The following is a 13,607-nucleotide window of genomic DNA, read 5'->3' on the forward strand; positions in this document are numbered from 1 at the left end:
AACTCCCTTCTCTTGCGGGGGGCCCAATTAGTGCAAGTGCCTTCTGTTAAGAGTTTGGGTGTAATCCTTGACGCCTCCCTTTCCATGGAGGCGCAGGTTACAGCATCAGTTAAGGCAACATTTTTCCATCTTTGCTGCCTTAAGCGGTTGGTCCCTTACCTGTCCTGCCCCGATCTGGCCACAGTGATCCATGCAACGGTCACCTCCAGGCTTGACTACTGTAATTCGCTCTACGCAGGGCTAAACTCCAGCAGGTGCAGAATGATGCAGCGAGGCTCCTCACGGGGTCCCTGCCATGGGAGCATATTCCCCCAGTGCTTTACCAGTTGCACTGGCTCCCGGTGGAGTATTGGGTCAGGTTCAAGGTGCTGGTTTTGACCTTTAAAGCCCTTTGTGGCTTAGGGCCCTCATATTTACGGGACCACCTCTCCTGGTATGCCCTGCAGAGGACCTTAAGGTCCATGAATAACCATAGTTTAGAGGGCCCGGGCCGTAAGGAAGTCAGACTGTCCTCCGCCAGGGCCTTTTCAGTGATGGCTCCGACCTGGTGGAATGCTCTGTCCCATGGGACTAGGGCCCTACAGGATATAGCCTCCTTCCCCCGGGCCTGTAAGACAGAGCTATTCCACCTAGCCTTTAATTTTAACTCAGCCTGATATTTTATTTCCCTTCTCTTCCCCCCTCCCCTTTTTATGAAGATTTCCTGCTCTGGGACCCCACAGCTAATTCTCCCCTGGCCTGCTTGCTGGCCCAAGTAGGACTAATTTAGCCAGCTAGCCCTGGTGACCATCTAAATGTTTATTGGATGGATTTCTCACAAATTGATTTTTGAACTTTGAATTTTATTGTTATTCATGCTTTTATACTGTATTTTATGCTGCATTTAAGTTGTATTACAATTAAGTGTTTTAAATTTGTTGTTAGCCGCCCTGAGCCCAGGTTTCTGAACCCTGAAAGGGGGGGGTATAAATAAAAAATTATTATTAATTATTATTATTGAAATATGCAAATGGTGCTAAGTTCTGCAAATGTCACATTACAAATGTGATATATTTTCAATGATTTCTGTGCAAGACTAGGTAGCCCACATATATATGTGGTTTAAAATGTCATTATGTGAAATTATGTAAGCTTTGCTGCCTTAAACTGTACCCCCCAGTACTGTATGAATTTGCTTCCTAGTGGCTCTGACACGGCAGAGAGCCAAAGAAGCACAACAGTGAAGATTGAAGCTTCCTAAATCAGTGCATATTAGACAAATAAGCCTATATATGCTTTTCTGGGTAATGGCAATTGCACAATTTTGTTCCAACCATAGGTCAGATTGTCTTTCTGAGGACCTTGACAAACCCAGACCTAAATTCATAAGAGAAGTTTTGGAAAAATGTATGAGGTGAGTATGAGGCATCAGAATTGCAAAAGGGGTATTATTCAAGGTAGATATAGCCTATTTTTCCAACTTAATGCCGTTGCTAAAGTGCGGAAGAAATAATATCACCTCCCATTTCAAATCAATAGTATTTGCTTAGTCTTTGTATGTTTGTCCAGGAATAGGTCACTTATCCATTATGAGTTAAGACATCATCTGGATGGTATTTGTCTCACTAACAGGAGGAGAACAGTAGCTGGAAGTATTCTGCTGGGAGAAAATTCAGTAAATAAAAATAGTGCTTTTGAATGAATTTTAAAATTCTCTCTCCAAGTTCATATCCCTCAGTTTAATTCCTTGTTTTGTAATGTCTAGTGATCAAACAACAAAAACAAATTTAACGAAATGGAAAGCAATTGAGCATACAAATAAATGATCCTAAATAGTTACTGGGAAGTAACTTCTTTTCAGATCAGTGGAGCTGACTTCTGTGTAAATATGTTCAGGAGCTGGGTGCTAGGGGCATAATTGTAGTTTGGGCTATTCCTTTCCTGTTTCAGTGTAAAGCATAGACTTTGATTTTGCCATATCTAGATTTACAATCTGCATTCACTGAGACTGAGTAAGGGTTCAGGCTTGGTTGGGTTTTTTCCAAAGCCCTGTATCATATGATAGGAGTATCACTTCTTCATCTTTTGCAAAATCTCTTCTAGGCTTTCCTACCACCAACGAATAGTGGATATTGTTCCTGCTACTTTTTCAGTCCTAACTCCTGCTAATCCAGCATGTATTTATAAATACGGAGATGAAAGCAACAGTATGTATATAGGCTATGCACTTGCTGCAGTGTTTCCTTTTTATTTTTAAATAGTTGGACTAGCTTTGTTGAGTCCGTCTTTGGGGGGCTGGTGTAGTCTAGTGAGTGAGAGGCTGAGCTATGAATTGAGGAGGGGTCCTGGTTCTAATTTGGCCCCTGCCATAGACTCACCTGGTGTTCTTGACCAAGCAGCTCTCTCAGCTACAACCTTCATCTGCAGTATGAGAATAATGATGGAATGTTGTAAGGATTACAAGAGAACTAGGAAATTCTTAAGCACTGTTTGTTTTGTTATACTAATAGCCTGAGCTTCCTCTAAAAGGTCCAGAAAAGCCTACAAGCAGCTCCTAATTTTGCTTCAACAATATGATAGCAGAACAAGCCCCTAAAGATGTACAGTGTAACCTTGGTTCTTAAATGTAATCCATTCCGGAATTCCGTTCGACTTCCAAGATGTTAAAAAACCAGGAGCTTCCTGCACTCAAGCAGAAGCCGCATTGGACGTTCGGCTTCCAAAAAACGTTCAAAAACCGGAACACTTCAGGGTTTTTGGCATTTGGGAGCCGAAACATCCAAGTACCAAGGCGTTTGAGAACCCAAGGTACGACTGTCTTTGTCAGTTTCCTGCATGGCAGTCCAGTTTTTTATATTTGGAGCTCCTCAAAAGAGTTCGAGGAGCCTGGCAAACAGCTGAGCAGAAAACCAGGCCAGCCTATTAGTGTGCAGGCACTCTGGGAAGAACAGTGTGTTCATTCTTAACAAGTTTTAAAAACTTAACATCTAGGCTGGCGGAAGAAAGAAGGAGGGTGAAGTTTGACTTGGTTCTACTCGTTATATGTCCTGGAAGTCTGCAGGGTGATGAGTTCCAAAGAATGATGTTTCTACTGTCTTGGCTTTTATGAAGAAATAAGGCTTTAAAAATAATAATAATGGTAACTTTGCTTCTTCGTTTATTTGTAGAGTCTCTTCCAGGATACAACGTTGCGCTCTGCTTAAACATCGCCATTAAAAACAAAGCAAGAAACGATGAGATTTTGACTATTTTGAAGGATGTGCCCAACCCAAATCAGGATGATGATGATGGTAAGAACTTCTGGTAGTTGCACTCTAGCTGCTCCTAGTTCTTTCTGTATTTAAGCTTATTTCATTGTTCTGTAGAAGTGCCACATTGCAACGTCGTCTTCTCTGAATGCGTAGATTTAAACTGAGTTTTCATCATTCAACAAGTGTACAAAATATTAAGAAAATTGGATGACATGAGGTAAAAAAGTTGGATCACTTGATATGGAATGACCCTCCCATGGAATTTTTGACTTTCTTTGGACAACGGACACCACCAGTCATTCGCTCTCTGCCTCATACACACAATAGTTTAGCTTTGCACATTGGCTGTTGTTTATATAGCAACGTTTGTATTTGGTGCTTTACAAAGAATGGCACAAGAGAAGAAGACAGAAGCGGAGAAAAATTGGGGAAGAAATTGGCTACTCTTTGGTTTTATGTACACACACTTAGGCTTAGTTACACACAGGGAGAGATCATACTTGCCTTTGGTTACATAGGCATAGACCTTTTTATTTTTAAAAAAGCAGAAAAATGTGGGTGCTGAATCAAAGGCTGTACTGGAGGTACTGACTCAAATGTAACTTTTTTCCCCCAGATGAAGGCTTCTCTTTTAATCCTTTAAAAATAGAGGTGTTTGTGCAGACACTGCTGCATTTGGCTGCAAAGTCATTCAGTCACTCCTTCAGTGCTCTGGGAAGGTAAGTAATAACCACAAAGTTGCCAGGGCTATCAATAGCACACTGCTACTGGCTCATATAACCAGTTTTAATTGTTTCTTACTTTATGAAAAGGGGCGCGGGTGGCACTGTGGGTTAAATAACAGTGCCTAGGGCTTGCCGATCAGGTCGGCGGTTCGAATCCCTGCGACGGGGTGAGCTCCCGTTGCTCGGTCCCAGCTCCTGTCAACCTAGCAGTTTGAAAGCACAGCAGAGTGCAAGTAGATAAATAGGTACCGCTCCAGGGGGGAGGTAAATGGCGTTTCCGTGCGCTGCTCTGGTTCGCCAAAAGCGGCTTTGTCATGCTGGCCACATGACCTGGAAGCTGTATGCCAGCTTCCTCGGCCAATAACGCGAGATGAGCGCCGCAACCCCAGAGTCAGTCACGACTGGACCTAATGGTCAGGGGTCCCTTTACCTTTTTTACTTTATGAAATGTCTGCCTGCCACAAGGCAGAAACTGCAAGACAGTTTTGCGAAAGCCTTCGATTAAAGTATTTATCATTATTGTTTACTTGTAGGGAGAGATGAGGTGCATATTTCTTTTTCTATCATACTATCGGTCAGCTGAACCTATGGGCACCTTGGTTAGCAGGACTATCTGCCCTTGTGTGGTACTCCTGGTAATAGACAAGCTATCACTGCTGTGCTAGCTTATTTTACCTGTAACCAGCAGGTGGGCTGCAGAGGAGATGCTTGAGATGAGGTGGAGTGTACCCCCAAATCACCTTGCTGGTTGACAACAGCAAGCACATGTTGGATCCCTGTGGGAGACTGTCAGAGCACAAAGCCCATGCCTCCTCCCATTCTGAAAGAGGCTCTGCTCTATATGACTGGAAACGGAGAGAACAGAATCATCTAGCTCTCTTCTCACCCTCTCAGCCTTGCCACTCAACAGCTGTAGGTCCAAAGTGAGCTGCAGCCCTTGTTCAGCAATCACCTTTTGTATGTCAGGTCACAGCCAATGAAAGAGCTGGCAATATACTTTACCTCTTAACGGCCTTTCATTGCTATCTTTTCCTGTTCTGATAAGATTCCGCGAAGTTTTCAAAGCGCTGGCGGAAAGCGATGAAGGGAAGCTGCATGTGCTCAGAGTTATGTATGAAGTGTGGAAGAATCATCCACAGGTGAGAGTGAATGTATTTAGAGGTTTCCTCCTTTTCCCACTCATACCTTTAAGTTCCATCAATCGATTTCAGTGTAAAGTGTGTGCTGCTGCAACAGGCCCTAAATCAGGCTTCCTCAACCTCGGCCCTCCAGATGTTTTTGGCCTACAACTCCCATGATCCTTAGCTAGTGGGGCCAGTGGTCAGGGATGATGGGAGTTGTAGTCTCAAAACATCTGGAGGGCCGAGGTTGAGGAAGCTTGCCCTAAATCCTTGGGAGATTATTTCAGTGTTGCCTTTCTGCTGCCCATTTTGCAGTTCACTTTCTCTTGCAGGCTCTGCATTGATTGTGCATTAGAGTATATTGATGATGCGTTTGAGATAAGATATATGACATATAAAATTAGTGCGGCTTATATTCGGAGCCGAGCACCAGCACTAGCATAGAGAACAGGGCGCAAAGCGCCGGCCGCCCCCCGTTCAGCGCGGTAGTGCCAGGAGGCGGGCTGCACCCGCAAATAAGCCTTAAATTTTAAAGGTGCTGCTTATTTGCGGTGCAGCTTATAGTCGGGCCAATACGGTAATACCTTTTTTGTAGTATTAAACAGCATTCCACTTGTATTTTCCCTGTAATCTTCACAAGTACGATAGCTCATTATTACCGCATACAGCAATGATTTCCAATCGTTGAATAATTATACAAAGTGCCCTAGACACCTGTTTCTGTACAGCAATTAAGTTGGACTAAACCCTGCGTGCAGATTTAACAGTTAAAGGTGATATTTTGATATTTGGAGTGTAGTTTCCTTTCGGTTAAAATTGCAGGTGGCAGGGATAGCACAGCTAATATTGCCTCCCAGTGCAGAGACTTCTCTCTTAAGTGACACCTTGAACTCTCTTTTGTGACTCTCACCAAAGCACAGGAGAATAAGCTCATCCTTTTTGGTTTTGCAACCTTTTTTAAAAAATTCTGAATTAAATTTCAAAAATAAAAGTGTACCATAGCTTTCAAAAATTTAGAAAGCAGCACTAGATTATGCTTCCTGAGTTGTCACCACTATAAGATAAATGAGCAGGAGAGACAAGGGTGTGCCCTTATTTTGCCTAATCTCTTTTCGTTGCAAATAAGCACCTGCTTTTGATAAGCTGATCCCTTTGCTTCCCTTATAACACAGATGATCGCTGTGCTGGTGGATAAGATGATTCGCACCCAGATTGTGGATTGTGCTGCAGTGGCAAACTGGATTTTCTCTCCAGAGCTGGCTCATGATTTCACTAGGTAACTAGATGTAAATCTCCCTCTTCCACCCCCCCTTTTTTTTAATTGTTTGGCTTGTGATTTGAATGATGCTGGCAGCAGATCACCTTTTAACTTTCTCTGAATAATCGTGTTGAGTAAACAGTCTTTCACTCAGCTTTTCAAAACTCACACGAAGAAATTGCAGAAATTTTTGTAATTCCACCATTTCTGTTTATGGCAGGGAGCAAAACCCTGGTGCGTTGGGCCCAATTCACACACATTATGCTGCAACAAACCTGGATTTGCCACAGGGTGTGTGAATGACAATAGGCCACAGCCAGTGCCGGTTCTTTCTCATGTACCTGTGCGATGCACTCCAGGTTGCAAACAGAATTGTTACATTCATGCTTGATACTTCAAGAGACGTGGTTTACAGTACAGTCAAACCTCGTATCCCGAACGCCGAAAACCTGGAAGTAAATGCTCTGGCTTTCAACCATTTTTTGGAAGCCAAATATCCAACACGGCTTCCGCTTGCGTGCAGGAAGCTCCTGCAAACAATCGGAAGCCGCACCTCGGTTGTTGAACATTTCGGATGCCAAATGGGCTTCCGAACAGATTGCATTTGACAATCAAGGTTTGACTGTACGTCTAAGACATCATTTATGAAGTGCCCCTTAACATGAATTGTAGGGAAGATCCAGTGATGGTACAGGTTGTTTATTCCTAATCCACAGCCTCCTGTATCTTGCAGTTAATAGCCAGCTTTACAAGAGAGCATGTACAATGTGTACATTAGCATTATGACTGAAACGAGCCAAAGTATATTGTATGAACTAGAGCGTCTGTTTCTTTCTCTGCTAGGTTTTATATCTGGGAAATCTTACACTCAACAATCCGTAAGATGAACAAGCATGTGGTGATGATCCAAAAAGAGCTAGAGGAGGCCAAAGCGAGATTAGCCAAACAGCACAAACGTGTAAGTAACCGTTTTCCAGGGCTGTGAAAAAAATGTTACTTGACGTAAAGATGTGTGTAAACAGCAGCAACTCTCTTCCGCCAACAATAAAAACGAAAGAATTGCTATACTGTGTAAAAGTACAACACTCTGTTTTCAACAGCAGCCAGCCAGAGGCTTCTGTAAACGTCATCCTGTGTTTGTCTCCATCATCTGATATATTGCCTCTGAAAAATGGGGGATAGCCTGGCAAATAGCCATTGGTAGACCTATCTTCCATGGATGTGCCCAGTCCTTTTTTAAAAAGCCATCAAGCAAATAGCAATCACCACATCTTGAGGTAATATGTTGATTATGGGTGTTATGTATGGCAGACCAAAGGACCAAATTACACTGTTACTTTCATTTTGTAGCAAGCTGCTACATCTGAGCTTTTTCTTTATTTAATCACAGGCACAACTGACTGATTGTCACCGGGAACACATGCAAGGAGGAGAGGTTTACCCCTTTCCTTCCTAGCACTGATCCTGACTAAAATTGCTTCATCTTTATTCATTTTACACATATGAAAAACAATACATTAAAGTACAAATTACTAAAAGAAAAGAAAAGAAAAGAAAGAGCACAGAAAAAGAAAAAGGCAAAAATAGCATAAAAGAGCAAAAGGGAAAATATATATCTAATAATCTTATATCATCTTCATAACATTATAGACTTCCCCGGCTCCCCCCTCACTGATTCCCTATTTCAATTGATCGTAAAGCAGTTTTCACAATATACAAATTCTTTTTTAATTAATTAAAATTTCCTCTCTAATTATCACCATTCAATTTATCTATAAACTCAATATTTTTATATACTTACATTCTATTAATTATATCTCCCCTTAGCTTAAATTTTTACCAGCAATGAACTCCAATTTAATACTTCATTCATCCCCCCTTCCCCTGAGTCTAGATTTCCCAGATATCTCAGCAAATTTCATACCAGTGTCGGACTTTTTCAATCAATCCAGCCTAAAATCACATGGTTAATCTTTTTATCCCACTCCCACCCTTTCCGAGGACTTCCACCAGCCTTTTTTAGACCCACTCTGCTGTTTCCACACTTCTCTTGCTACTTCCCATCACCCTCCTTCCTTCCCATTTTCCCAGAGATTTCCTTGCACTCCCTCTCTCACTGGGTGTGCAAGGGTACCCTCTGGTTCTCCCTTGAGGAGTTATTTTTTCAGATCCAGAATCTGTCCCACATCTCCCACTTGTGGGACATTTTGCCAGCCTTCCTCCTCCTCTCCTTTGCAGCTTTTAAGTTCTTCTAAATTGTCATTACTGTCTGTCGTTTGTGATTTTGCCTCTATATCCTCAGAACAGGTCTCTTCTCTTTCCACATCATTTTCCATGTTGCATCTTGCATCCTCAAATTGTTTATTAATTTGTTGTCATAGCTTATTGTTCTTGACCAGTTCATCTTTGATATTCAAAAGTTCCCAAAAAAAATCTTTTGCCAACATGAATCCTGTGATAATGTTGAGTCTGCCATCGGTCTTGTTCTCAGATCCCGTGGGAAAACAGAAGATAACCAAACCGGATGTGGCAGGAGTCAAATTCCCAAGTAGCAACCATTTTAAGTCCAGTTCTGGCTATTCCACTAATCCAAATGTCAATAAAATAGTCCCATCTTGATAACAACAAAATTATAAATTCATTCACTGATCTCTCCAGGAACCCAGGTCCAGTCTCCTGGGGGATTTTAAAAGTCCAATTCTTGGTAAATTGGTTGCTTTTTCTCACTTTCCCTGCTGGGGATCAGGTTACTGCGTCCCAATACAATCAATGCCGGAGACCGACTTCCGTTTTTAGAGTCTCCCACCGTGTCCAATTCTTAAAAAGAAGAAAAATTGTCAATCAAGATTTTTACTCACGCTGAGTTCTTTTCCAAATCATAGCTTTTTCAGAAGGCATCCACCGCTTGCTGGCTACAGGTTCAGGGCTTCGCTACTGGAGGTAACGATGGTGCCCAAAATGGCTCCCGCGACTGCCACTCCGCTGACTCTCGGGGGCTCTGCCGAGCTTCCCGGGCAGCGGAGGAGTCGCGTTAGGAGCTCTGCCGGGCTAGCTAAGCCCCCGGGACGCTCTACCCGGGGTTTAACGGGGATCCGCGTGCCCCCGCGGGTCTTCCCCCCGTGTTGCCAGGAGCCTCGGAGCTCGAGGCTTCTGCGCCTTCTCGCCAGCGCGGTGAACCGGAAGTCGTCTGCTTCACCCTAGTCTAGCTATGAGGCTTACATGAAAAGTTCCCATTAATTCCAATGCAAGCTTTTGTTTTTGTTAAGACTCAGACCCTCCTGCCTTGCACACCCTGTTCCTGGTGACATTGGCCACCTCTGCAGCTGCAACATTGGGCAGTAGCCAAACCACTTGTTCCATCAGTGCAAGATTTATTTTTGCACAATACACACACCTCTGACACACCCTGTGCATTCTCCCAGATCTGCTCCATGGGGCTGGGGGAAACCCCAGAATAATAATAATAATAATAATAATAATAATAATAATAATAATAATAATAATAATTTATTTAAACCGCGCCCATCTGGCCAGGTTCCCCCAGCCACCCCCCAGAACATAGGGGGGCTCAAGGGGAGAGGAAGTTCTGTTGCCCAGCCAAAAGTCCTTCTACTGATGATAGAAAGTGTGCATTGAATACTGGCTTAAATTATGCTAGGAATCTAATAGGACATGCAGAGATCTGAAATGCTTGCAGTGATTGAGTTTTTCATTGTATTGTGTACCACTGTGACAACCCCCTTTCATTCTCTGAGAACCCCAGAGCAGCTTATTATGGGAATCCCAAGTGGTTTGCTGGGCTGGGTCAGCTTATCTTTACTGTAGAACAATATTTCATGGCTTTAGGCAACACATGCAGCAGTCCTTTTTTATTTTGCTATATCTTACATGTTTTGTTTATTCTTTTAGTAAATGCTATGGATGCATGCTAAAATCATGACTGTAGCTCACTCCAAGCTGGAAGAGAGAAGCTTTCAGCACTTAGGTGGGACAGGTCTCTATAAACTAAAAAAGGGAACGAAACAGAATGTGCCCCAGCTAACCTTTTGGTCTCGGAGCACTTAGGATACCCCTGTTAAATGTTAACTATTCCTCCCCAGCGAGACAGTGATGATGATGACGACGACGATGATCGAAGTAGTGACAGGGAAGATGGACCCCTCGAAGAGCAGATAGAACGCCTGCAAGAAAAAGTTGAATCGGCTCAAAGTGAACAAAAAAACCTCTTCCTTGTAATATTCCAGGTAAACGCAGAAATACTCATTGGCTTTTTAGAAAGCGGGTTAATAGAAGGTGGGCTGTCGAGTATTAGGGAAGCTATGAACCTCAGCTTTGCAAAACTTTATAATGTGTATTTTAACCCTTTAAGTTAACCAGTTTTACTGTGGGTGTTTTTGCTGTGCAGTAAAGACTGCTTGAGATATTTTATGGGAAGCAATCCATAAATGGAATCAAATAAATGAAATGAAAAGTTTCAAGTAGAGGAAGCAATCCCAAGTATTTGGGAATCCGGGGAAGGAATTCATTGCAGTGCTAAGTTAAAGTCCCTGAACTGTACTGCTAGTTGTACCAGCAGAAAGGCTTGTGCTGGAGAAGCTCTGGAAGGCAGCACGGTCTCATGGCTGTGGTTAGAAACTATTGTGCTGGCCTGTTCCCACGCTTGTTGAACCTGGGGAAAGATCTCCAAAAATTAGCAATGACTTCTGTGCTAAGTGGTACTGTTCTGTCATGAAATTTTCATTCTTTAATTCAGAAATACTATTTCTCACATGTCCTCATTCTCTTGCCTGTGGACGTTGACTTCCCTGTATTTGAAAGATGTTGCTAATATTGCCCTTTCCAGCGCTTCATTATGATCCTTACGGAGCACTTAGTGCGATGTGAAACAGGAGGCACTGATGTGATTACACCTTGGTACAAGAACTGTATAGAGAGGCTGCAGCAGATCTTCTTACAAGTAGGTCTCATTACTTTCCGAAGTCATGTACAGTGGTCCCTCGACTTACAAATTTAATCCGTTCCCGAATGCACATTTGTAGGTCAAAAAGTTTGTAAGTCGTAAAAAGCGGTTTCCCATAGGAATGCATTGGAAACGGAAAAATTCGTAAGTTGAGTAAACTGCATCTAAAATTTGTAAGTCAAGAAAACCCCATCTAAACTGCAGCACTTTTCCTTTCGGGTGTCGAAAAAAGTAAGCGTGCGGCCATTTTTTCCTTCGTAACTAATTTCGCAAGTCGAGTACTTCGTAAGTTGAGGGATCACTGTATGTGGTAACTAAAAATTGCATAGAAATGTGGTCACACAGAAATGGGTTTGACGCAAATTGACCCACTGATAATTCTGCATTCGCAAGTACTTGCTTGAGGTAAATGTTCAGGAGGAAGCTATTTTCAGCTGATGGTCCATATAAATGGGCTTTTTTCAAAATCATTTATACCAGAGGCCAGCATAAACCTGAGGCAGAGAATTGCATTTCACTTACTCGTTCTATACAGAAGCACATCTTGCTTGTCTTAAACCGACTGATTGTTCCTGTCACTGTTGTTTATGATTAAGACCAGGGGCAGCAAACTTTTTCAGCAGGGGGCCGGTCCACTGTCCCTCGGACCTTGGGGGGGGGGGCGGCGGACTATATTTTGAAGAAAAGAAAATTGAACAAATTCCTATCCCCCACAAATAACCCAGAGATGCATTTTAAATAAAAGGGCACATTCTACTCATGTAAAAACACGCTGATTCCCAGACCATCCGCGGGCCGGATTTGGAAGGTGATTGTGCTGGATCCGGCCCCCCGGGCCTTAGTTTGCCAACCATGATTAAAACTGTCCAGCCCTTCAACCATTTTTTATACTATTCTTCTCCCTGACTCTGGCTGCTCTTCTCAGGTTCTGGTTTTTTTTTTTTTAAGTGGAATGACCAGAATTGCAGACGACATTCTCAGTGTGTTGTGTCCATTCATAAACATCTAAGTTTCTGGTGTTCCTCAGCTGCCGAGTGAATGCGGGGGGGCTGTGCTTTCTCTCCCTATGTCATGTCAAGGCCATTAATGAGTAACCGAGGCGGCTCTTTTCTGTCTGCAGCATCACCAGATCATCCATCAGTACATGGTGACGTTGGAGAACCTTCTCTTCACAGCAGAATTGGATCATCATATATTGGCTGTATTTCAGCAGTTCTGTGCATTGCAGGCCTGAGAGACTTCGTTTTTGTACAGGACTTAATTGACTTCACCTTTTTAAAACAAAAATGGGGAAACTGATGAGGGAAGAGAAGGAATGAAGCTTTTAATTGGAAACCAAGCTGTTGTAGATAAGCTACACGGCACTCAAACGGGGCAACTCTTTTAGCAGTAGAGGCCTAACTCTTGTTTTACGACTGCTAGGTGACTGGGATGGAATAATGTGTGGATTTCTAATTTTGAAATGGTTTGAATGCTGGCTTCATCGTGGCATTTGTTTTGTCCCCTTCTGTTGTTGGTATAAAAATAAAAAATAGGGAATAAATAGGATTTGGTTACCTTTGCTTGGCCCTTACATAATAATGAATTCCCTCATTATAATAATGTGAAGCAAGCATCAAGACTTGTGAATCTGAAGAGCAGCTTCCCAATGAGTAACATTAAACTCTCTGAGGGACAGAAGCATAGGACATATGAAATGCTAAACAGGTCAAGCGTCCAAAGTAGCCTAGAGTATATGTTTGTTATCAAAATAAATTTTCATGGTTGTATGAAACATGGTTGAAATACAATCAGAATATGTTTTTTAAATCTGCCTGTTGTGCTTATTTTGGATTGCAACGAATAGATGAACGTATATTTGGGTCGCAAACATCCTGTAAGAAATAACTACAATACATAACAATTTCTTAGTGTTGGTTACAGATAGGTAGCCATGTTGGTCTGGGTCGAAGTAAAATAAAAAAATTCCTTCAGTAGCACATACCAAAATAAAAACTTAGTTGGTCTTTAAGGTGCTACTGAAGGAATTTTTTTATTTAATTTCTTAGTGTTTCACTTATGTCCTTGATGGAGGGCAGGGTGCGGGTTGAGTGACAGTTACTTGCCTAAGACTCCTATGACTTCGTAACAGTGGAAAGTGTGGCGTTCACCTCCTTATCAGAAGTTGGCAGCCCAAGCTCCGGGATGTGTTCTGCTCCAGCTGTCATTACAGGGTAACTTTCTGAAAAAAGCAAACTTGACTGTGAGCTGGACTGGGAAGAACCTTGTCTCCAGACCATCTCACTTTGTTAAGAAGAAAGCAGCCTTCTCTGC

At 42.5% G+C, this 13,607-nt stretch overlaps 1 protein-coding gene across 2 annotated transcripts in view; it reads left to right on the plus strand.

Moving 5' to 3' along the window:
• NCBP1 (nuclear cap binding protein subunit 1) overlaps positions 1–13,103 on the plus strand; it is a 32,626-nt gene extending 19,523 nt beyond the window's left edge. For both annotated transcript variants that reach the window (XM_035140991.3, XM_035140992.3), the window contains exons 14-23: positions 1,319–1,393; positions 2,083–2,186; positions 3,147–3,269; positions 3,847–3,949; positions 5,001–5,094; positions 6,249–6,352; positions 7,178–7,292; positions 10,435–10,578; positions 11,178–11,291; positions 12,415–13,103. In XM_035140991.3, coding sequence (XP_034996882.1) covers positions 1,319–1,393; positions 2,083–2,186; positions 3,147–3,269; positions 3,847–3,949; positions 5,001–5,094; positions 6,249–6,352; positions 7,178–7,292; positions 10,435–10,578; positions 11,178–11,291; positions 12,415–12,528 — 1,090 coding nt within the window. In that variant the 3' untranslated portion in view covers positions 12,529–13,103. The remainder of the gene's footprint in view (positions 1–1,318; positions 1,394–2,082; positions 2,187–3,146; positions 3,270–3,846; positions 3,950–5,000; positions 5,095–6,248; positions 6,353–7,177; positions 7,293–10,434; positions 10,579–11,177; positions 11,292–12,414) is intronic.
• Positions 13,104–13,607: the final 504 nt, after the last annotated feature.

This window comes from Zootoca vivipara, chromosome 15 (genome assembly GCF_965207765.1).
Source record: "Zootoca vivipara chromosome 15, rZooViv2.hap1.1, whole genome shotgun sequence".
Taxonomy (NCBI): Eukaryota; Metazoa; Chordata; class Lepidosauria; order Squamata; family Lacertidae; genus Zootoca; species Zootoca vivipara.